The sequence below is a fragment of the Mobula birostris genome, chromosome 2 (genome assembly GCF_030028105.1).
Source record: "Mobula birostris isolate sMobBir1 chromosome 2, sMobBir1.hap1, whole genome shotgun sequence".
Lineage (NCBI taxonomy): Eukaryota > Metazoa > Chordata > Chondrichthyes > Myliobatiformes > Myliobatidae > Mobula > Mobula birostris.
Genome location: NC_092371.1, coordinates 183,993,485 through 184,017,859, shown reverse-complemented (window position 1 = coordinate 184,017,859; position 24,375 = coordinate 183,993,485). Strand labels below are relative to the sequence as shown.

The 24,375-nt window shown below is 41.6% G+C and overlaps 1 protein-coding gene across 7 annotated transcripts in view; it reads right to left on the bottom strand.

The window, feature by feature from the left end:
* Nucleotides 1-24,375, bottom strand: part of trappc12 (trafficking protein particle complex subunit 12) — a 162,645-nt gene that overhangs the window by 106,854 nt on the left and 31,416 nt on the right. For all 7 annotated transcript variants that reach the window (XM_072251157.1, XM_072251162.1, XM_072251159.1 and 4 more), the window contains 3 exons: nt 20,568-20,684; nt 6,110-6,223; nt 4,813-4,951 (listed from right to left, as the gene is read on the bottom strand). In XM_072251157.1, the coding sequence (XP_072107258.1) occupies nt 4,813-4,951; nt 6,110-6,223; nt 20,568-20,684 (370 nt within the window). The remainder of the gene's footprint in view (nt 1-4,812; nt 4,952-6,109; nt 6,224-20,567; nt 20,685-24,375) is intronic.

Here is a 24,375-nt window from a genome sequence, read left to right as displayed (position 1 = left end):
GAAGGGGGCATGAGAAGGCCTTGGCGAGTAGGGTAAAGGAAATCCCCAAGACATTCTTCAATTATGTGAAGAACAAAAGGATGACAGGAGTGAAGGTAGGACCGATTAGAGATAAAGGTGGGAAGATGTGCCTGGAAGCTGTGGAAGTGAGCAAAGTCCTCAAAGAATACGTCGCTTCGGTATTCACTAATGAGAGGGAACTTGATGACAGTGAGGACAATATAAGTGAGGTTGACGTTCTGGAGCATGTTGCTATTAAGGGAGAAGAGGTGTTGGAGTTGTTAAAATACATTAGGACAGATAAGTCCCCGGGGCCTGACGGAATATTCCCCAGGCTGCTCCATGAGGCGAGGGAAGAGATTGCTGAGCCTCTGGCTAGGATCTTTATGTCCTCGTTGTCCACGGGAATGGTACCGGAGGATTGGAGGGAGGCAAATGTTGTCCCCTTGTTCAAAAAAGGTGATAGGGATAGTCCGGGTAATTATAGACCAGTGAGCCTTACGTCTGTGGTGGGAAAGCTGTTGGAAAAGATTCTTAGAGATAGGATCTATGGGCATTTAGAGAATCATGGTCTGATCAGGGACAGTCAGCACGGCTTTGTGAAGGGCAGATCGTGTCTAACAAGCCTGATAGAGTTCTTTGAGGAGGTGACCAGGCATATAGATGAGGGTAGTGCAGTGGATGTGATCTATATGGATTTTGGTAAGGCATTTGACAAGGTTCCACACGGTAGGCTTATTCAGAAAGTCAGAAGGCATGGGATCTGGGGAAGTTTGGCCAGGTGGATTCAGAATTGGCTTGCCTGCAGAAAGCAGAGGGTCATGGTGGAGGGAGTACATTCAGATTGGAGGATTGTGACTAGTGGTATCCCACAAGGATCTGTTCTGGGACCTCTACTTTTCGTGATTTTTATTAACGACCTGGATGTGGGGGTAGAAGGGCGGGTTGCCAAGTTTGCAGACAACACAAAGGTTGGTGGTGTTGTAGATAGTGTAGCGGATTGTTGAAGATTGCAGAGGGACATTGCTAGGATGCAGAAGTGGGCTGAGAAGTGGCAGATGGAGTTCAACCCAGAGAAGTGTGAGGTGGTACACTTTGGAAGGACGAACTCCAAGGCAGAGTACAAAGTAAATGCAGGATACTTGGCAGTATGGAGGAAAAGAGGGATCTCGGGGTACATGTCCACAGATCCCTGAAAGTTGCCTCACAGATAGATACCGTAGTTAAGAAAGCTTATGGGGTGTTAGCTTTCATAAGTCGAGGGATAGAGTTTAAGAGTTGCGATGTAATGATGCAGCTCTATAAAACTCTGGTTAGGCCACACTTGGAGTACTGTGTCCAGTTCTGGTCGCCTCACTATAGGAAGGATGTGGAAGCATTGGAAAGGGTACAGAGGAGATTTACCAGGATGCTTCTTGGTTTAGAGAGTATGCATTATGATCAGAGATTAAGGGAGCTAGGGCTTTACTCTGGAGAGAAGGAGGATGAGAGGAGGCATGATAGAGGTGTACAAGATAATAAGAGGAATAGATAGAGTGGATAGCCAGTGCCTCTTCCCCAGGGCACCACTGCTCAATACAAGAGTACATGGCTTTAAGGTAAGGGGTGGGAAGTTCAAGGGGAATATAAGAGGAAGGTTTTTTGCTCAGAGAGTGGTTGGTGCATGGAATGCACTGCCTGAGTCAGTGGTGGAGGCAGGTACACTCGTGAAGTCTAAGAGACTACTAGACAGGTACATGGAGGAATTTAAGGTGGGGGTTATATGGGTGGCAGGGTTTGAGGGTCAGTACAACATTGTGGGCCAAAGGGCCTGTAATGTGCTGTACTATTCTATGTCCTATGTTTGTTCTATGAAAACCTTGCCTGGTAGGATCAAGGAAGATTTTGGAAGCCTACTTTAATGTATTTCATTTAAGTAACAGTAGAAAAAGACTTTTACCTGTGCGGTTCAAAACATTGAAGGGTACTATGAATTCATTAAGTACAAAATTCATAATCAAGAACACTTCACATTGTAGCACCAAAGTGTACACCGGCAAATGGTTCATCATTGAGCTGAAGCAGTCAACTGAGCCACACCTCAAGAATGTTGTAATAAGTATGGGAGAATAAAAAATACTGGATAATCGGCATGGATATTAAATTTTGCCTTTTGCTTTTTTTATATTTACTTGTTTACTTGATACTTGCATTGTTGCCAAGGCCAACATTCATAGTCCATTCCTTGTTGCCCTATAAAAAGTGAAAATAAGCCTCTTCATGCATTGTTATAGTCCACAGAGTGAAAATACAGTTATGCAGGGAGCTTCAGGATTTTTATCCAGTCGTGGACAGCAACAGATGTCATAGACTGGCAGGTGTATCACTTGGAGGAACTGAGAATATTACCTGAATAAAATTTTAACCATTTTGACAATAATTACACCGCAAACATTCTCACTGGCAGCAAAACACTTCAAAATATTTTCAGTCATAAATGACATCATAGAAATGTAAGTTTTTTTATTCCTTTTTAAATGAACATCACTTAATGTGCAGTTTCAAAAGCTTGCAGCTTTGAAATTGACCTGGTACTCTGCTTAGGAGGCAGTGTGATGGGACAAATTGATCAGACAGAATTCGTAAAGAGCCATTAAACAGTCATAGCTCATTATTCTTAGCAGATGCTGAAGAGTGCTGATTAAGCTTCTCTGCTCACTTAGTATTCTTGCTCCACAGTAATAATTTTTTCCAAAGCTTATTGCGTTTCATAGCGAAGCTGCACCATGTGGCAAATTTTGATGGACAAATTAAATAATTCAAGATGGCCACATAATAGTACTTAAAAGATGCAGTAAACAAAGCCTAGTGTATTCAGCAGCCATTGATTTTCTTGGTTGCCTGATAAAAACAAGCACCCTGTGGTTTGTGAAATATGGCAAGGGGAGTCGATTGTTGACACAATACAATTAAAAAAAATCCAAAAGCAATTCTCAAGATTATTTTAAAATTAAAAAACTACTTGCTTCCTTAACACAAATCATTTTTAGCCCCTTACCTAAGACACCCGACGCTGGCCCCCTAGGCCTGTGTCGACGTAGTAGTAGTAGTACTACCTAAGAAAGCATGTGCTGGAATTGGAGATAATCCAGATGAGGTTCACAAGAATTATCCTGGGAGTGGAAGTGTTAATATGAGTATTTGATGGCTTTGGGTCAGTACTCACTGGAGCTTAGAAGAATGGACGGGGGGGGGGGGGGGGAGGGGGTTGGCTTTTACGGAAACCTACCAAACATTGAAGACAGTAGACATGGTGAGGATGTTTCAAATAATGAGAGTGTCTGGGTCTTAGAGGAGAAAGATGTCCCTTTAGAACGGAGAAGGGGAAGAATTTCTTTAGCCAGAGGGTGGTGAATCTGTGGAGGCCAAGTCATTGCGTACATTTAAAGTGGCAGTTGACAGGTTTTTGATTAGTAAGGGTGTCAAGGGTTATGGGAGAAGGTAGGAGAATGGGGTTGAAAGAGTAAATAAATCAGTCATGATCAAATGGTGCGCAGACTCAATGGCCTAATTTTGCTCCAATGTCTTATGGTATTACATAAAATAATTAAGACTTCTAACATATTTAAATTATGTCTTCTCTGTAACAAAGCATAATCTGAAACTCATATTGAGTGTGAATAGAGAATGAGGAAAAATATTCCTACCAGCAAAAAGATCAGCTAATTTCCATGGTATTATCCTAATCAAAAGTTTGTAGGTTCAAGTTCCATTTTGGATACTTGAGCAGAAAGATATAGGTTGATACTGCAGTTTTTGTTCTGCTGTTATAAGAACATTGAATGGTTCGTTACCACAATACAATGGACTCTTAACCTCACAATCTACCTCTCACTATGATCTTGTACCTTACTATTTACTAACATTGCACTGTATAGCTATTGCACTCTATTCATATAACAATAAAACACCGATTCTATTTCCTATGGATGGATCAATACAATGCAATAGCTTATCTTTTTGAGAAAATAGCGAGTTGAGGCACAATTTGCATTTAACCACTTCTGGCTTCCTTCCCATCTCAGACATTCTATTTTGTTCTATTCTCCCTCTTGGGTTTTCCCTCCCACCATTTTTAATTTAAAATTTATCACATTTTTAACTTCTACTCATCACCTACCATAATTGGCTCAAGGGATTAATTCTGTTCCTCTCATCATAGATGCTGTCCAAAATGCTGAATATTTTTACAATCTGTTTCAGATTACCAGTCAGTGTCTATAATATTTTTATTTTTAGCCAAGGAAACTATGTTTTGTATTATTGGTTCAAGATAACAAAGGCTTATTCTGCCTTCCTTACAGATTAAATTTCCCTTTAATAATTCATTCAATTTTTACCGAACCTGTTTCACTGTCTGTTCCAGATCAATAAATTCAAGTTGCTAAGCAACTTACATTTACTTTCTATGTTTACCAACTCTCCAGTTAATGAAAACTTCCCCGCTTATTGTGTCAAAATTGTCCCTTTAATATTCTCTGATATAACAACCCTAGTTTTCCTTCATCTTTGGCAATAGCTCCAACAAAACCTTCATCAACCCCTTTCTAGAATTCCTAAACTTTTTGTTTTTAACTATGTAAAAGATATGACAGAAATTCTAGCTCCTGAGAAAATTAAATTTTGAATATATATGAAAGAGAAGTTGAATTAAAAAAAACTTAAAACAATGGAAATAAAAAAATATTAAAGCTGGATTTACTGATCTTTTCTCTCCGTTAAAATGACATTATTTCATACAGTATATATTAACTGAATATAACAAAAAATAACCTCTGCGTCCAGGGTATACATGAGGATAGTATTCATAGTACAAATCTGGCTGATCAAGGTTCCCGAATGACTCAAATTCCATCTCAGCATTTTGGAATAAACTTAGCTTCATCAACAAGGCTAGTCGCACAAACCATAGCTGCAAGAATGAACACAATATTGTTATTTAGTCTGTACCATATTAAATTACACCTGTAAACTATAATTGTTTAAACACTGACATTTTGAATCTAAACACTCTGTTATACATACAATTAAATACGAGGGATGATTGATAAGTTCGTGGCCTAAGGTAGAAGGAATCAATTTTAGAAAACTAGCACATTTATTTTTCAACATAGTCCCCTCCTACATTTACACACTTAGTCCAGTGGTCGTGGAGCATATGGATCCCTTCTTTGTAGAAGTCAGCGTCTTGGACCTCCAGAAGTGGCCCACAGCAGGGGTGATTGATAAGTTTGTGGCCTAAGGTAGAAGGAGATGAGTTATTAACTTCAAACTTTCTGCATAATTACTCAAAGAGTTGAACTGCATGTGCATGTAACGAGAGCTGTATAACTCATATCCTTCTACCTTAGGCCACAAACTTATCAATCACCCCTGCTGTGGACCACTTCTGGAGATCCAAGACGCCGACTTCTACAAAGGGATCAATATGCACCACGACCGCTAGAATAAGTGTGTAAATGTAGGAGGGGGCTATGTTGAAAAATAAATGTGCCAGGTTTTCTAAAATTGACTCCTTCTACCTTAGGCCACGAACTTATCAATCACCCCTTGTAATAATAGCAGATCCACAATTGAAATGCAGAGGAGTATATTTTTTATTCCAGATTACAATAAAGTACTTACAAAAATTAGGAATGAGTAACTTAGTTCATGGTGTTGAAAAGTGATTTAGCATCCAAATCTTAAATATATGTCTTAGCCATTTCCAACATTGTGCATTGATATACCTTTACATTTACATCGTTATAACAATACTGATGGAGAGTTTTATGTAGATCACAACATAACAAAGTTAGACTCAAGTGATGCTGGTCATGAACAAAATGAGCTTCAAAATACAAATTTGAATCACATGCTGTATTTGAAATATATATCAATTGCACTTTTACCCCAAATGCTATTTAAAACAAATACTTTTAAAATAATTTGATTGTTATAGTAATTATCACATAATTTTCCTGCGAGGTCCATATTATTTAAAAAAAAAGAAACCAATGTTTTCTGATTCACAAGTTAGGCATCATCACGAGAGGATCAGAAAACAAAATTAATTTGCACAACTATCTACCTGCACAGAATCTGTCGTGTGGTTTGTTGGTTGACCACTTTTGCCATAGCCTTGACCATGTGCTGTGAGTAATCTTCCACAGAGATCAACAGCAGCTCTCCAATTCTTAGTATTCTGTTTGGAAAAGAAAATAAAATAGTGAATCCACCAATTACTTTTAGTAGAACAGTGATGAATGTCACTTTGAAAAAGGGACTAAAATTAATAAACAGCTATAATAGGATTTAATTCAGGGTAACAATGCAAATGGGAATGGCAAGAGGTGAACTAACTTCAAAGTAAATCAATTAAAAATTCTAGATTTCTGGTAAAGTTGCGGTCAGAGGGAGACCTGTACTGCTGGAGATCTCTATTCCAATGAAGCCAAGAACACTGAGATAAAAACTTGCTTCAAGAACACAGTGATATTAATATACATGATGCCTAAACCATTTCTGGAGGCTATGAAAGTGCTTATATTTCAAGACTTAATCCTAAAATGACACACTGATAAAAATCATTTTATTTTGCAGGAAGTATTCTCAATCTTCTAATTGCTGCCTTTAAGATGTGACTATAATTTACCAATATTTTAAATACGATGCCCAAAACATGATATTTATTGGGAACAGCCACAAGAAATGCTGGAAATACTCAGTAAGTTAGGCTAGATTTTGTGGGTAGAGGAAGAGAAATAAAGCTTCAGATAAAAGAGTCTTTGTTATAACTGGGAAGGAGACTAAAGAAGGGTGGGGAAGGCGATGTCTCTAAAAAAAATAAATTTTCAGAATAGCATTGGGATAAACTAAACAAGGTTATTTGGTCAATTAGTGAATGGAAGCAGGTAGAAAGGAAGAATGTGGACAAAAGAACATATACAAAAAATAGCAGAATTGTGAAATGCAGAGCAGAAATACATGTCCAGTAGGTCAGACTGGCTAAGACTACCTTCAGAAGAAAAAAGGCTAAGTGTTGTTGATGATGGTCTAACAGTGAACAAGTGTGTTGGCTCCTCTCACTTCACAGGTGTCATGTTGGTGGTAGTTTGTCAACTGGCCTGGTTGAAGTCCCCTGCAATGAGCAGGAAGCGATCAGGGTGTGATGTCTTGTGGCCGCTGATCATTGTGCTCAGTTTCTCCAGTACCAGCCTGACACTGGCCAATGGTGGACTGGACATTGCAACTAGGATGTTGGCATAAAACTCCCTTGGCAAAGAGAATGGATGGTACTTGTCCGTCAGATGTTCCAGGTAGGAGGAGCAGGACTGCGACAGAACTGCCACATCTATGCACCATGATGAGTTAATCATGAAGAAAGCATTGCTTCCTCCGTCTTTACCTGATGCTTCTGTCCAGTCCATGCGCTGGAAGGTGAAGCCCTCAGGTTAAAGCACTAGAATACTAAGGGTGAGGCAGGTCTCCGTGAAGCAAAATCCACAGGAGTCCCAGATATACCTCTGATACTGTAACCTTGCAATCTGAATGTCTTCAATTTTATTTTCCAAAGATTCTACATTAGGCAGGGGGGTGATAGGGAGTGGGGTCCTCAGAGCCCCACGTTTCAATTTTACCTATAGCTCAGCCTGGTGGCTAAGCTTTGTTAAGTGGAGACTGCACTCACTGCCTGGATGATCTGCAGTTCGGAGTCTGTTGATTTTGAAGATTGAGACATATTTTAAAAATCTAGCTGAAGTCCCCATGGCTGTGACTGTAGATTTCAGATGTAGTAGTCCGAAAAGGGAATATTTCGTAATTTCCTTCAAAGCTGCACACAAAGTCACCATTCTCCAGTGCCGTCTTAGCTATGCTTTGCCTTTTATAGGTGGATGACAACTATCTTCTGAGTGCAAAATTTTTCAATCTTATGTTATGGCTCTGTGTTTCTCAAGTTTGTCTTTTTTTTCCCCCCTTTAGAATTTGTGTGTCGCTGTAAAGGACATCATTCTTGTTCCTGGTAGCTTTCTGATAGGTTGAGTCAAATGATAAAGTCAACTCACCTGCCTATATCAGTGCCTCAAAACCATCAGAAAGTCTGATATCTAAGGTTGTAAATAAGAAAGCAGAACAAAAAAAAAAAAAAACAGGATCCCAATCCATTTGGTCCAACATTCCGCTTGAAAGAAGAAGGTGTAAAATACAGAACTATGTTTCAGTAACGATAACACTTACTTATGGAGAAGCAAGGAAACATACAAAGAAAATAGAAGCACAAACTAATCTAAACTCAACACCATTTTCTTGGGCACTGTATTACCTATTAGTTCCTCAAGGTTCCATTAATATAGGTTCATAAATCATGCAAAATTTGGGGAAGCAGACGATGCTCAGGAAATTATCAAGAACTATGTCTTATCGATTGTTGATAAAAAAAAAAGCTTTCATTTACATTCCAGTGGGAGTTTGCAGAGTAAGTTGGAGGCAGCTCCTTGTGGACATGACGCATCAGGTTTAAAAAGTAACTGGGATCAGTCGAGACTTTCAGTGGACTGCAATCATTGTGTGAAGTCATTCGTTGGTAAGGCAGAGTGAGGTTTAAAGAGACCTTGGAGCCTTTTGGAACTTTTTGGTAGGCTGCAATCATAACTATCTCTGAGTACTCGACAAGGACCAATAAAAAGAAGTGGGGTGCAAGTGGAGCAACCATTGTCGGAGCTGCCAGTGTGTGAGTGAATAATGTTAGAGTGGTCATGCTTTGGCTCAACAGGATTAACTGAGAACAGATGCAGGTTAGAACTTAAGCTTGAGAAGTTAGAGGTATAACCAGTGTAGGCCATATGGTAGTTCAGGCAGTGGAATGCTCCGCCTATGAGATGTGGAATTTCAGGGTACCTGATAGTCTCCCTGATGACTACATCTGCTGAAAGTGCATCCCACTGCAGCTCCTGATTGACAAGGTCGAGGAAGTGGATCTGGAGCTGGATGTACTGATGTCCATCTGGGAGGCTGAGAACATCATAGATTTGACTTTTGCTGAGGAGGTCACACCCAGAGTGCAGACTTCAGATAGTAGATGGGTGATCACCAGAAGTAAATGGAGAAAGTAGTCAGTGCAGGGCTCCCCTGTGGCCATTTCCCCCAGCAACAAGTATACCCCCTTCGGCTACTGCTGGGGGTAGGGCCAGATGATCTATCAAGGCCTGCAGCAGCAGCCAGCCCAGTGGTAATGTGGCTAGTTCTGAGGCTCAGCAGGGAAGGGAAAAGTCAGGTAGAGTGTTACTAATAGGAGACTCGATAGTTGAGGGGACAGAGAGGAAATTCTGTGGCTGCGAAAAAGACATCAGGATGGAGTGCTGCCTCCCAGGTGCTAGAGTCCAGGATGTCTGAGTGTCTGCAGAAGATGCTAAAGAGGGAGGATGAGCAGACCGAGGTCCTGGTGCACATTGATACAGGTAGAAAGGGGGAAAGAGGTCTTGTGAGTAGATGGAGTTAGGGAAGGGGCTGAAGAGATCTCTGGATTACTCCCAGTACCACGTGCTAGTCAGGGATATCATGATAGTACAGGTGAATGAGAGGCTGAGGAAGTGGTGTAGGGTTTCAGATCTCTGGAACTTCAAGATCTCTTCTGGAGAAGGTACGATCTGTACAAAAAGGAAAGGTTACACCTGAACCTGAGGGGATTAAGATCCTTGTGGGCAGGTTTATTACAGCTGTTAGGGAAGGTTTAAACTAATTTGGCAGGTGGATGGGAACCAGAGTGAGAGGACTGAGGATGGGGCAGTTGGTAGGCAGTGTGTAGTGGGACCGTGAGGAAAGACAGGAAGTTGATAGGCCATAATTGCAGATAGTGGGATAAGCTGAAGTGTAACATGGGGACAATATCTAAAAGGGTGATGAATACAGGACTGACTATATTATAATTGAATGCACACAGTATACGGAATAAGGTAGATGATTATGTAGTGCAGTCAGAGACTGGCAGATATGATGTTGTGGGCATCACTGAGTCGTGAATGAAAGAAGGTCATAGTTGGGAGCTTAACATCCAATGATACATATTGCATCAAAAGGACAGGCAGGTAGGCTGAGAGCATGGGGTGGCCCTGTTAGTAAAAAATAAATTCAAATCCTCAGGAAGAGATGACATAGGATCTGAAGATGTAGAGTCCTTCTGGGTAAAATTAAGAAACTGTAAGGGTAAAAAGCCCTAATGGAGTGAAACACAGGCCTCCAAACAGAAGCCAGGATGTGGGATATACAGTAAATAACAATGGGAGATAGAAAATGCATGAAAAAAGGTCAATGTTACAATAGTAGTGGGGGACATTTCAACATGCAGATGGATTGGGAAAATCAGGTTGGTGTTGGATACTAAGAGAGGGAATCCGTAGAATGCCTATAAGATGGCTTTTTTAGAGCAGGTTCTGGTTGAACCCATTGGGGGAAAGGCAATTCTGGATTGGGTGTTGTGTAATGAATCAGATTAGATTAGGGAGCTTAAGGTAAAGGAACTCTTGGGAGGCAGTGATCATAATATGATAGAATTCACACTGCAGTCTGAGAGGGAGATGATAAAGCCAGATGTATCAGTATTACAGTGTAAAGGCAATTACGGAGGCATGAGCGGAGCTGGCCAAAGTTGACTGAAAAGGGGACAATAGCAGGGATGATGGCAGAACAACAAGGGCTGGAATTTCTGGGAGTAATTCATAAGGTGCAGGAAAGATACTTCCCAAAGATGAAGAATTCTGAAGGGAAGATGAGGATATTGAACATTGCTAATGGAATGCTGCAAATCCAATTCATTGATTTGTTGGCAGATAATGGGGGAGCTGCATGGCCTCGATTACAGCAAGGACCATGCCTGAAACCACAGTGTCAGCTGTTTACAGCTGCTGAGAAAAGAGGCATCTGAGTTGTTGCACTACACCAGAGGCAGTGTGCTGTGGCATGCAAGCTGGAGTGAATGCTTCCACCCAGTGTTGACTGGTGTTTGAATGCAGATTTCTGCAACATTCATGGACTTAAGGTCTTGGACTACACTTCTGTGTGTGTCTGTGTTTTCCTGATATCTTATATGTGTTTGCTGTGCCTTGTGCTGTGTGTGACTATTGGTACTGTTCTTTGCACCTTGGCCCAGAGGAATGCTGTATTGTTAGGCCGTATTCATGGGTAGTCATGTATGGTTGAATGACAATTAAACTTGAACTATTAGTAATGATCTTTGAAGGCTCACTAAATTCTGGAATAGTTATAGAGGACTGGAAAATTGCAAATGTCACTCAACTCATTAAGAAAGGAGGAGAGAGAAGCAAGGAACTTATAGGCCAGTTAGCCTGACTTCAGTGGTCGGGAAAATTTTGGAGTTGATTATTAAAGATAAGGTTTTGGGGTACTTGGAGGTGCATGATAAAGAGGCCAAAGACAGGATGGTTTCCTTAAGGGGAAATCTTGCCTGACAAATCTGTTGGACTTCTCTAAGGAAATAACAGACATGATAGACAAAGTAGAGTTAGTGGATGTTGTATACTTGGACTTTCAGAAAGCCTTTGACAAGGCGCTGCACATGAAGCTGCTGAACACGATAAGAGCCCACTGTATTGCAGGAAAGATACCAGCATAAATATAAGATTGACGGACTGGCAGGAAGCAAAGAGTGGACATAAAGGGGGCTTTTTCTGGTTGGCTGCCAATGACTAATGGTGTTCTGTAGTGGTCAGTATTGGGACCACTCCTTTCATTATATGTCAACTATTTGAATGATGAAATTGACGGCTTTGCAGCCTAGTTTGCAGATGATACAAAGATAGGTGGAGAAGCAGGTAGTCTTGAGGAAGCAGAGTCTGCAGAAGGTCTTGGTCCGAGGGAGAATGGGCAATGAAATGGCAGATGGAATAGAGTGTCAGGAAATGTATGGCCATGCACTTTGATAGAAAGAATAAATGGCGAGAAAACTTAAATATCGGAGATGCAAAGGGGCTTGTGAGTCCTTGTACTGGATTCCCTAAAGATTAACTTGCAGGCTGAGTCAGTGGTAATGAATGCAAATACAATGTCAGCATTCATTTCGAGAAGACTAGAATATAACAGCAAGGATGTAATGCTGAAAATTTATAAGGCATTGGTCAGACTGCACTTGGAGTATTGTGAGCAGCTTTGGGTCACATATCTAAGAAATGATGTGCTGGCATTGAGAGGGTCCAGGAGGCTCACGAGAATCATTCTGGGAATGAAAGGGTTAATGTATGAGGAATATTTGATGCTGCTGGGCCTGTACTCACTGGGGTTTAGAAGTAAAGGCAGGATCTCACAAAACCTATTGACTATTGAAAGGCCTAGATAGATTTGATGTGGAGAGGATGTTTCCAAAATTGGGAGAGTCTAGAACAAGACTTCAGAGCAACAGAATAGAGCGATGTCCATTCAGAACACAGATAAGGAGGGATTTCTTTAGCCAGCAGGTGGTAAATCTGTGGAATTCACAGGAGAATGGGGTTGACAGGGATAATAAATCAGCCATGTGTCATTTGGATAACTTCAGTGTTTCAGGAACTTCCTTCTATCCTTCATATAGATATCTCAGCAATTGTTTGTCTTTGATGTATTTACCTCATTTCCCCTTTCTGGACAAACTTGCACTGGAAGGCTGATGCATTCTAATGTCTCTGGGTGACCTTCTTGGGTTTATTGTTTAGTCACATTACAATTGGAATCAACTTCTTCATATCTACCTTCTTAAATTCCTTTATAATTAGGCCACTCTTTAAAACCGGTCTGTCCAATCCAGGTGTGATACAAGGAAATCTTTTATTGCAACTTCCTTAGCTCTTTCAAGCACACATTGGTAACATGGACAGGTGAAATATATTCAGACTTTAGCAGCTTTACTCTAAAATCCCAATATAATCCTTTTGCTTTCAAAACCTATCCCGTTTTATTCTTTTTTATATATTTATTTACCTGTGGGAATACATATAGTTATTAGCAATTGTATTTATTAGCATTTCTGTGCCAGAAGATTATTTTCTAACCACGTATCTAATTAGTTTACAAATGTCTTCTTCATTTGCCTACAAAATATACAACACTTGACATTTATCCATATTTTCCTCACTCTATACAGAAATCTTATTTCCAATAGCCTTTTAACATAATATCCTAATTCAAGTAAAATACACTTCTTTACGTTACAATTGATTTGTAATTCTAATTGCATCCTAGAATTAGCAACTTTATTTTTTAGAAACTCTATTTAAATTCAATGATTCAATGATAGAATATCTGCAGCAAAAACAAAACCCAACGGCAAATCACCAATCATCACCTTATACATATAACAAGAAGGCATTTTTATATATTGTTAATAATTTTGTGTATTAAACGATAATGTGTACATTGAACCAGTAGGAAGGTAAGCTATCACTATCTCAGCTGCCCAAGTGGATAGTAAGTGGCTGTTTGGCATTGAGAGCTACAGGGAGATAGTCACACCTAGGCTGCTGGAAACAGATCGTTAGGTAACAGTCAGGGGGGGGAAAGCAAAGGTGAGTAGACAGGTAGTGCAGAGCACATCTGTAGCCATTCCCCTGAATAATAAGTTTACCGTCCTGGATACTGTTGGCGGGGACGACCGACCAGGTGTGAGCCACAGTGGCAGGGCCTCTGGCACTGAGTCTGACCCTGTGGTGCAGAAGGGTAGGACGGAGAAGAGGAGAACTGTCGTCATTGGAGACTCTATAGTCAGGGGAGCAGACAGGAGATGTTGTGGACGTGAGAAGGACACCCGCATGGTTTGTTGCCTCCCAGGTGCCAGGGTCCGGGATGTCTCTGACTGGGTGCACGACATCCTGGTACGAGAGAGAAAGCAACCAGAAGTCGTGACACATGTTGGGACCAACGACATAGGCAGGAAGAGGGATGAGGTCTTGAAGTGTGAGGTTCGGGAACTAGGCAGAAGGCTGAAGAACAGGACCTCAAGGGTGGCATTCTCAGGATTGCTGCCAGTGCTACGTGACAGTGATGGTAAGAATTGGAGGAGATGGCAGTTGAACGCGTGGCTGAGGAGTTGGTGCGGGGGGCAGGGTTTTAGATTTTTGGATCATTGGGATCTCTTCTGGGGAAGATGGGACCTGTACAGATTGGATGAGTTGCACCTGAACTCGGGGAGCAATATCCTTGCAGGTAGGTTTGCTGGAATGGTTCAGGAGGATTTAAACTAATTTGCAAGGGGGATGGGACCCAGAGGGATAGAGCAGTGAAAGAAGTGCATGGAGTAAAGCCAGATCCAACATATAGAGAGGTTTTGAGGAAAGAGAAGCAGAATAAAGGGTGTAAAAGTAGTAAGGTAGAAGGGCTAAAGTGCGTGTACTTCAATGCAAGAAGCATCAGGAACAAAGGTGATGAACTGAGAGCTTGGATACATACATGGAATTATGATGTAGTGGCCATTACAGAGACTTGGCTGGCACCAGAGCAGGAATGGATTCTCAATATTCCTAGATTTCAGTGCTTTAAAAGAGATAGAGAGGTGGGAAAAGGGGAGGAAGGGTAGCATTACTGGTCAGAGATACTATTAAAGCTGCAGAAAGGGTGGGTAATATAGCAGGATCCTCTTTTGAGTCAATATGGGTGGAAGTCAGGAACAAGAAGGGAGTAGTTACTCTATTGGGAGTATCCTACAGGCCCCCTGGTAGCAGCAGAGATACCGAGGAGCAAATTGGGAAGCAGATTTTGGAAAGGTGCAAAAATAACAGGGTTGTTATCATGGGTGACTTCAACCTCCCTAAAATTGATTGGCAGCTGATTAGTTCCAAGAGTTTAGACGAGGCAGAGTTTCTTAAGTGTGTCCAGGACGGATTCCCCCAGGCCGACCAGGGGGAATGCATACTAGATCTAGTATTAGGTAATGAACTGGGTCAGGTCACAGATCTCTCAGTGGGTGAGCATCTGGGGGACAGTGACCACCGCTCCCTGGCCTTGAGCATTATCATGTAAAAGGACAGAATCAGAGACGACAGGAAAATTTTTAATTGGAGAAGGGCAAATTATGAGGCTATAAGGCTAGAACTTCCCGGTGTGAATTGGGATGATGTTTTTGCAGGGAAATGTACTATGGACACGTGGTCGATGTTTGGGGATCTCTTGCAGGATGTTAGGGATAAATTTGTCCTGGTGAGGAAGATAAAGAATGGTAGGGTGAAGGAACCATGGGTGACAAGTAAGGTGGAAAATCTAGTTAGGTGGAAGAAGGCAGCATACATGACGTTTAGGAATCAAGGGTCAGATGGGTCTATTGAGGAATATAGGGTAGCAAGAAAGGAGCTTAAGAAGGGTCTGAGAAGAGCAAGAAGGGGGCATGAGAAGGCCTTGGCGAGTAGGGTAAAGGAAAACCCCAAGGCATTCTTCAATTATGTGAAGAACAAAAGGATGATAGGAGTGAAGGTAGGACCAATTAGAGATAAAGATGGGAAGATATGCCTGGAGGGTGTGGAAGTGAGCAAGGTCCTCAATGAATACTTCTCTTCAGTATTCACCAATGAGAGGGAACTTGATGACAGTGAGGACAATATGAGTGAGGTTGATGTTCAGAAGCATGTTGATATTAAGGGAGAGGAGGTGTTGGGTGTTGTTAAAATACATTAGGATGGATAAGTCCCCGAGGCCTGACGGAATATTCCCCAGGCTGATCCAGGAGGCGACGGAAGAGATTGCTGAAGCCTCTGGCTAGGATCTTTATGTCAGCAGAGGCTGATCTGGGATCCATATATTTGCTCTTGAACAGATTTCCTCTAGGTTTATCTATTGACTGCAATGTCTTTTCATTTCCTAGGTGTGGTGTTTAATTTCTTCAGGCCAATTTTAATGTTATCTTTGAAGCATTTTCTTTGCATACCAAGAGCTTGCTGACCTTCCTTCAACTGGGAGTAAAGGATCTGTTTTGGAAGGTGTGAATTAGGCATCTGGATGACATGACATTCCATTGCAGTTGGTGTTCCTTTATCATGATAGAGATGGTTTTCACGTTGGCCTCTTCCAGTATACTTTTTCGATTCACAGCAAGCAGGCAGCGGAGTAAGTCGCCGTTTATTGGGAGAAAATTCAGATTTTTTTAAAAACTACTTGGGATAAAAGAGGCACGACTGTGCAGGCGTGTGACCTCAGAGCGCAGAAGGCTTAAACAGAACACCGCCATATCCAGCGGGCAGCAGAGTGAGAGGGTGCAGAGTGATAGGGCTTTGGCGGAAACAAGAAGAGACTTCCTGTGACCGTTGAGTCTCATAGTAAAGGGGTAAGTTACAGGTTTATTTATTTAGGAATAACAGTAGCTTTAGAGGTATGCATCTAGGATTAGTGTTGTGCTTGGAGTGCCAGATGTGGAGTCTCTGGGAGACTCCCTGCCTCCCTAAGGATTACATCTGCACCAGGTGCATTGAGATGCGGCTCCTTAAGGACTGTGTTAGGGATTTGGAGCTGCAACTTGATGACCTGCAGCTAATTAGGGAAAGTGAGGAAGTGATTGATAATACCTATAGAGAAATAGTGGACAGCACCTCTGTGACAGTCCCCCTCAGAAATCAATATATGGTTTTAGATACTGTTGGAGAGGTTGACCTGACAGAAGAAGACCACAGCGAACGGGACTCTGGCACTCTGCCCAGTGCCATGATCAAGAGAGCAAGGAGAAATGCAGTAGTTATAGGGGATTCCATAGTGAGCGGAACAGACAAGAGATTCTACGAGCCGGACAAGGATACCCAGATGGTGTGTTGCCTCCCTGGTGCCAGGGTACGGGATGTCTCAGATCGGGTCCAGAGTATTCTGAGGAGAGAGGGCTAGCAGCCAGAAGTCTTGGTACATGTTGCTACCAATGACATAGACAGAAAAAGAGAGGAGGTCCTGGAAGAAGATTACCGGGAGATAGGAAGAAAATTGAAAAGCTGGACCTCCAGAGTAATAATCTCAGGATTACTGCCCGAGCCATGCGCTAATGAAGGTAAGAATAGCAGAATTAAGCAGATGAATGTGTGGCTAAGTAACTGGTGCAGGGGGCAAGGCTTCAAATTCTTGGATCATTGGGATCTATTTTGGCGGAGGTATGACTTATATAAAAACAATAGGTTACACCTGAACTCAAAGGGTACTGATATCCTGGGGTGATTGTTTAATATAGCTGTTAGGGAGGGTTTAAACTAAATTGGCAGGGAAAGGAAACCAGGGTGTTAGGGTCGAGGAAGAGGAAAATAAAAATAAGTCATAGATACTGTGAAGCAAAGATAGCAAGGAGGACAGGCAGGTGAATAGACAGGATAATTTGCTGTGCGACAGAAATATAGCAAAATTCGGTAACAGATACTGATCTAATGCATGCAGCATTAGAAATAAAGTGGATGACCTTGTTGTACAGCTACAGGTTAAAAGATATGATGACATTGTGGCCATCACCGAGTCATGGCTAAATGATGGATGTGATTGGGAGCTGAATGTCCAAGGATACACAGTATATAGGAAAGATAGGAAGGTAGGTAAAGGGGGTGGTGTGGCCTTGATGGTAAGCAATGATATCAAATCACTAGAAAGAAGGGAAACAGAAAAGGTAGAATCCTTATGGGTTAAGTTAAGATATGGCAAGGGTAAAAAGACACTAATAGCAGTTATGTACAGGCCTCCAAACAGCAGCCGGGATGTGGACTACAAGTTACAGCTGGAAATAGAAAAAGCGTGTCAGAAGGAAAATGTCAAGATAATTATGGGGGATTTTATTATGAAATTGGATTGGAATAGTTAGTTGGATTGGATCTCAGTAGAGGGAGTTTGCAGAATGCCTACGGGATGGCTTTTTGGAGCAGCTTGTCCATAAGCCCACCAGGGGATCGGCTGTTTTGAATTGGGTGCTGTGTAGTGAACCTGAGGCGATTAGGGAGCTGGAGGCAATGGAACCCCTTGGAAGTAGAGATCATAATATGATTGAGTTCAGTTTCAAATTTGAAAAGCAGAAGCTGATATCAGGTGTATCAATATTTCAGTGGAACAAAGGAAATTACAGTGGTATGAGAGAGGAACTGGCCGAAGTCGATTGGGAAAGTAAGCTAGACGGAGGGACGGTAGAGCAGAATTGGATGAAATTCCTACAAGAAATAAGGAAAGTGCAGGAAAAATATATTCCAAGAAAAAAGGCACAAATGAGGCTAATGAGAGAGGTTAAGTCTAAAATAAAAGCAAAAGAGACAGCGTATAAGGAAGCAAAAATTAGTGGCAAAACTGAGGACTGGATGACTTTTAAAAACTTACAGAAGGAAACTAAGGAAGTCATTAGGAAAGAAAAGATGAATTATGAAAGGAAGTTGGCAATTAACATTAAAAAAGGATACTAAGAGTTTTAAAAAATATATGAAGAGTAAAAGAGTGACACGGGTAGATATAGGACCAATTGAAAATGATGCTGGAGAAATTACAATGGGTAACAAAGAGATGGCAGAGGAACTGAATGAGTATTTTGTATCGGTCTTCACAGTGGAAGATATTAGCAACATACCTGATAGCCAGAGGTCTCAGGGAATAGAATTAGGTACAGTCAAGATTACTGGAGAGAAAGTGCTTGGGAAGCTAAATGGACTAAGAACAGATAGGTCTTCCGGACCGGATGAGGTGCACCCATGGGTTCTGAGGGAGGTGGCTTTGGAGATTGTGGAGGCATTGGAAATGATCTTTCAGGAATCAATAGACTCTGGCATGGTTCCGGAGGACTGGAAGGTCGCAAATGTAGTTCCACTGTTTAAGAAAGGAGGGAGGCAGCAAAAAGAAAATTACAGACCTATTAACCTGACATCCGTAGTTGGAAAGTTATTGGAGTCGATCCTCAAGGACGAGGTTATGAAATACCTCTAGGTGTATGCCAAGATAGGCCCAAGCCAGCATGGTTTCATGAAGGGAAGATCCTGCCTCACCAACCTATTGGGATTTTTTGAGGTAATCTCAAATAAGATTGACAAGGGAGAGGCTGTGGATGTTGTGTATTTGGATTTTCCAAAGGCCTTCAATAAGGTGCTGCATAAGAGGCTGCTTAATAAGATGAGAGCCCGTGGAATTACAGGAAAGATATTGGAATGGGTGGAGCATTAGCTGATAGGCAGAAAGCAAAGGGTGGGAATAAAGGGATCCTATTCTGGTTGGTTGCCGGTTACTAGTGGTGATCCGCAGGGGTCGGTGTTGGGGCCGCTCCTTTTTACAATGTATATTGGTGATTTAGATTATGGATTAAATAGTTTTGTGGCTAAGTTTGCGGATGACACCAAGATAGATGGAGGAGCAGGAAGTGTTGAAGAAGCGGAAAGGTTGCAGAGAGACTTGGTCAGTTTAGGAGAGTGGCAAAGAAATGGCAGATGTGATACAATGTTGAGAAATGTACGGTTGTACATTTTGGAAGAAGAAATAATTGGGCAGATTATTATTTAGGTGGGGAGAAAATTCAAAAATCAGAAGTGCCAAGGGACCTGGGGGTCCTCGTACAGGATACCCTAAAGGTTAACCTTCTCCTCCTTAAACACCTGTGGTTGGATTGGCAGTAAGGAAAGCGAATGCTGTGTTGGCATTCATTTCAAGAGCAATAATGTATAAGAGGAAGGAGGTGTTGATGAGGCTCTATGGGGCACTGGTGAGGCCTCTTTTGGAATACTGTGTGCAGTTTTGGGCCCCCTATCTTAGAAAAGATGTACTGATGTTGGAGAGAATTCAGAGAAGATTTACGAGGAGGATTCCTGGAATGCAGGGGCTAACATATGAAGAGCATTTGTTGGCTCTCGGATTGTATTCATTAGAGTATAGAAGAATGAGAGGGGATCTCATAGAAACATTTCGAATGTTGAAATGGTTGGACAGGGTAGACGTGGAAAGGCTGGGAGAGTCCAGGACAAGAGGCCACAGTCTTAAAACAGAGATGAGGAGAAATTTTTTTAGCCAGAGGGTCGTGGGTTTATGGAATTCATTGCCACATACAGCTGTGGAGGCCTGATCATTAAGGGTGTTTAAGGAGGAGATTGATAGGTATCTATTTAGTCAGGGTATCAAGGGATACGGGGGAAAAAGCCAGGAGTTGGAACGAGATGGGAGAATAGTTTAGCTCATGGTGGAGTGGCAGAGCAGACTTGAAGGGCCGAATGGCCTACTTCTGCTCCTTTGTCTTGTGATCTTGTGATTATAAATTTGATCTTTGAGCTTTGAAATGAAAACATTTATTTATATTTCTCCTGCAACCAATTTCTCCCATTAATTTGAAATGGGTCCAACGAGAGCTGGAAGATCCATTGGAGCTCCCTCTGCCCAATCTGACGAGGCAACGTGGAACTGCTCTGCTGAGCAGAAGGCTGCACTACAATTTTCACTTGGGAAATAGCTAGTGGCTGGTAGATTAACCTGTAGATTAGTTTACAGATCTTTCCCCTTTGGGATTCCTTCTCTTTTGCACAGCATTTCCAGCAGAAGTGCCATCCATGGGAATGCCCTTATATTTGTTTGTTAAGACTATGCACAGAAAATCCTTTACTTACTATTAATTGCTTGAGTCCCACAAAGGACTGTTCTACAGCATTTGCAGTCAAAGCTTGTCTCTTCATTGCAGCCTCTTCTCCCAAAAACCGCAGCATTACTTCCTTGACAGCATCACCCTGAAAGAATCAAAACAGACCCATGTTCAGTTTGTTTAATGGGTTTTTTGCAGCAAGCCAAAAAGATTTTTTAAATCTCCCTCTCCAATTGGTCCTAGTGCTTTCAATTATGCAATATAACATAACATAAACAGATGAGTAAAGCTGCATGGAAATATTTTAGATAATTCCAATGCTATTGAAATAGTTATAGTTGAATACAAGTAAATATACACAAATGATCCGTACAAAACTATAGAAATTTTGATCTTATAGTTCATTTATTTATTCTAAACCCACAGTAATTTTTGCTGTTGGCATTTATACGGCAAATAACCAATGTAACCATGTTATGGTGCAATACGAAGGGTGATTGATAACTTCGTGGCCTAAGGTAGAAGGAGTCAATTTTAGAAAACCTAGCACATTTATTTTTCCTACATTTACACGCTTAGTCCAGCGGTCATGGAGCATACGGATCCCTTCTTTGTAGAAGTCGGCGTCTTGGACCTCCAGAGGTGGTCCACAGCAGGGGTGATTGATAAGTTTGTGGCCTAAGGTAGAAGGAGATGAGTTATACAGCTCTCGTCACATGCATGTGCAGTTCAACTCTGGGTGATTATGCAGAAAGTTTGAAGTTAATAACTCATATCCTTCTACCCCAGGCCACGAACTTATCAATCACCCCTGCTGTGGACCACTCTCTGGAGGTCCAAGATGCCGACTTCTACAAAGAAGGGATGCATATGCACCACGACCGCTGGACTAAGTATGTAAATGTAGGAAAAATAAATGTGCTAAGTCTTCCAAAATTGACTCCTTCTACCTTAGGCCACGAACTTCTCAATCACCCCTTGTAAATCCTCCTGACTGGTGGTATGATTGTATTAACATTGCGTTTAAGATTTTTATACGTTTCCAAAAGTGTCATACAGTTTACTATTTACATGTGAAATCCAAATCATATAAAGAGGACAGAATATATAATTTCAAAATCTTTAATGAATTAAATGTTCCAGTCCAAGCATTCCTTTTGTATAATCTGGGTGTTTACAAACTAAAAAACCTGGATGAACTGGGAGGTTCACCCTCTTAAGTCTAGGTCTGCAGTATTCAAATCAGGTGAGCCTGACTTTTATAAAAGGTCAGGATATGACTTCCGTAAAGCTATCAAACATTCTAAGAGATAGTATCAGTCCAAAATTAAGTCTAGATCCAGCCATCAGCTGTGGCAAGGTTTACATATTCTAACAGATTACAAAATTAAGTCAGGCAGCATTGCTGACAACAGTACATCTCCTCCCAATGAGCCTAACACATTTAGAACAGAAGGGAATGTATGTCACCACACTCTCTGACAGTGTCCAGTACACCTGAATCTACAATCGTGCATGCAAGATCAGTCTTCTGGAGGGTAAGCCCAAAGAAAGTATCAGGGCTGGATGATAGAAAAAAACCACAGAAAACCATAGAAACTACAGCACAGAAACAGGCCCTTTGGCCCTTCTAGGCTGTGCCGAACTATTTTCTGCCTAGTCCCACTGACCTGCACACGGACCATATCCCTCCATACACCTCCCATCCATGTATCTGTCCAATTATTCTTAAGTGTTAAAAAAGAACCCGCATTTACCACCTCGTCTGGCAGCTCATTCCATACTCCCACCACTCTCTGTGTGAAGAAGCCCCCCCCTAATGTTCCCTTTAAACTTTTCCCCCCTCACCCTTAACCCATGTCCTCTGGTTTTTTTCTCCCCTTGCCTCAGTGGAAAAAGCTTGCTTGCATTCACTCTATCTGTACCCATCATAATTTTATATACCTCTATCAAATCTCCCCTCATTCTTCTACGCTCCAGGGAATAAAGTCCTAACCTATTCAACCTTTCTCTGTAACTGAGTTTCTCAAGTCCCGGAAACATCCTTGTAAACCTTCTCTGCACTCTTTCAACCTTATTTATATCCTTCCTGTAATTTGGTGACCAAAACTGAACACAATACTCCAGATTCGGCCTCACCAATGCCTTATACAACCTCATCATAACATTCCAGCTCTTATACTCAATACTTTGATTAATAAAGGCCAATGTACCAAAGGCTCTCGTTACGACCCTATCTACCTGTGACGACACTTTTAGGGAATTTTGTATCTGTATTTCCAGATCCCTCTGTTCCACTGCACTCCTCAGTGCCTTACCATTAACCCTGTATGTTCTACATTGGTTTGTCCTTCCAACGTGCAATACCTCACACTTGTCAGTATTAAACTCCATCTGCCATTTTTCAGCCCATTTTTCCAGCTGGTCCAAGTCCCTCAGCAGGCTCTGAAAACCTTCCTCACTGTCTACTACACCTCCAATCTTTGTATCATCAGCAAACTTGCTGATCCAATTTACCACATTATCATCCAGATCATTGATATAGATGACAAATAACAATGGACCCAGCACTGATCCCTGTGGCACAACACTAGTCACAGGCCTCCACTCAGAGAAGCAAATCTCTACCACCACTCTCTGGCTTCTTCCATCAAGCCAATGTCAAATCCAATTTACCACCTCTCCATGTATACCTAGCGACTGAATTTTCCTAACTAACCTCCCATGCAGAACCTTGTCAAAGGCCTTACTGAAGTCCATGTAGACAATATCCACTGCCTTCCCTTCATCCACTTGCACTTCACCCGTAGACAGCGACATTTTAAATATTTCTGCCAGGGCCCCTGCAATTTCAGCACTAGTCTCCTTCAAGGTCCGAGGGAACACTCTGTCAGGTCCCGGGGATTTATCCACTTTAATTTTCCTCAAGACAGCAAGCACCTCCTCCTTTTCAATCTGTACAGTTTCCATGGTCTCACTACTTGATTCCCTCAATTCCATAGATTTCATGCCAGCTTCTTTAGTAAATACAGACGCAAAAAATCTATTTAAGATCTCCCCCATTTCCTTCGGTTCCGCACAAAGCCGACCACTCTGATCTTCAAGAGGACCAATTTTATCCCTTACAATCCTTTTGCTCTTAATATACTTGTAAAAGCTCTTTGGATTATCCTTCACTTTGACTGCCAAGGCAACCTCATGTCTTCTTTTTGCCCTCCTGATTTCTTTCTTAAGTATTTTCTTGCACTTCTTATACTCCTCAAGCACCTGATTTACCCCCTGTTTCCTATACATTTCATACAACTCCCTCTTCTTCTTTATCAGAGTTGCAATATCCCTTGAGAACCAAGGTTCCTTATTCCTATTCAATTTGCCTTTAATCCTGACAGGAACATACAAACTCTGCACTCTCAAAATTTCCCCTTTGAAGGCTTCCCACCTACCAATCACATCTTTGCCAGAGAACAACCTGTCCCAATCCACGCTTTTTAGATCCTTTCTCATTTCTTCAAATTTGGCCTTCTTCCAGTTCAGAACCTCAACCCTAGGACCAGATCGATCCCTGTCCATGATCAAATTGAAACTAATGGTGCTATGATCACTGGAACCAAAGTGCTCCCCTACACAGACTTCTGTCACTTGCCCTAATTCGTTTCCTAACAGGAGATCCAATATTGCATCCCCTCTAGTTGGTCCCTCTATATACTGATTTAGAAAACTTTCCTGAACACATTTTACAAACTCTAAACCATCTAGACCCCTAACAGTATGGGAGTCCCAATCAATGTATGGAAAATTAAAATCCCCTACCACCACAACTTTATGTTTCCTGCAGT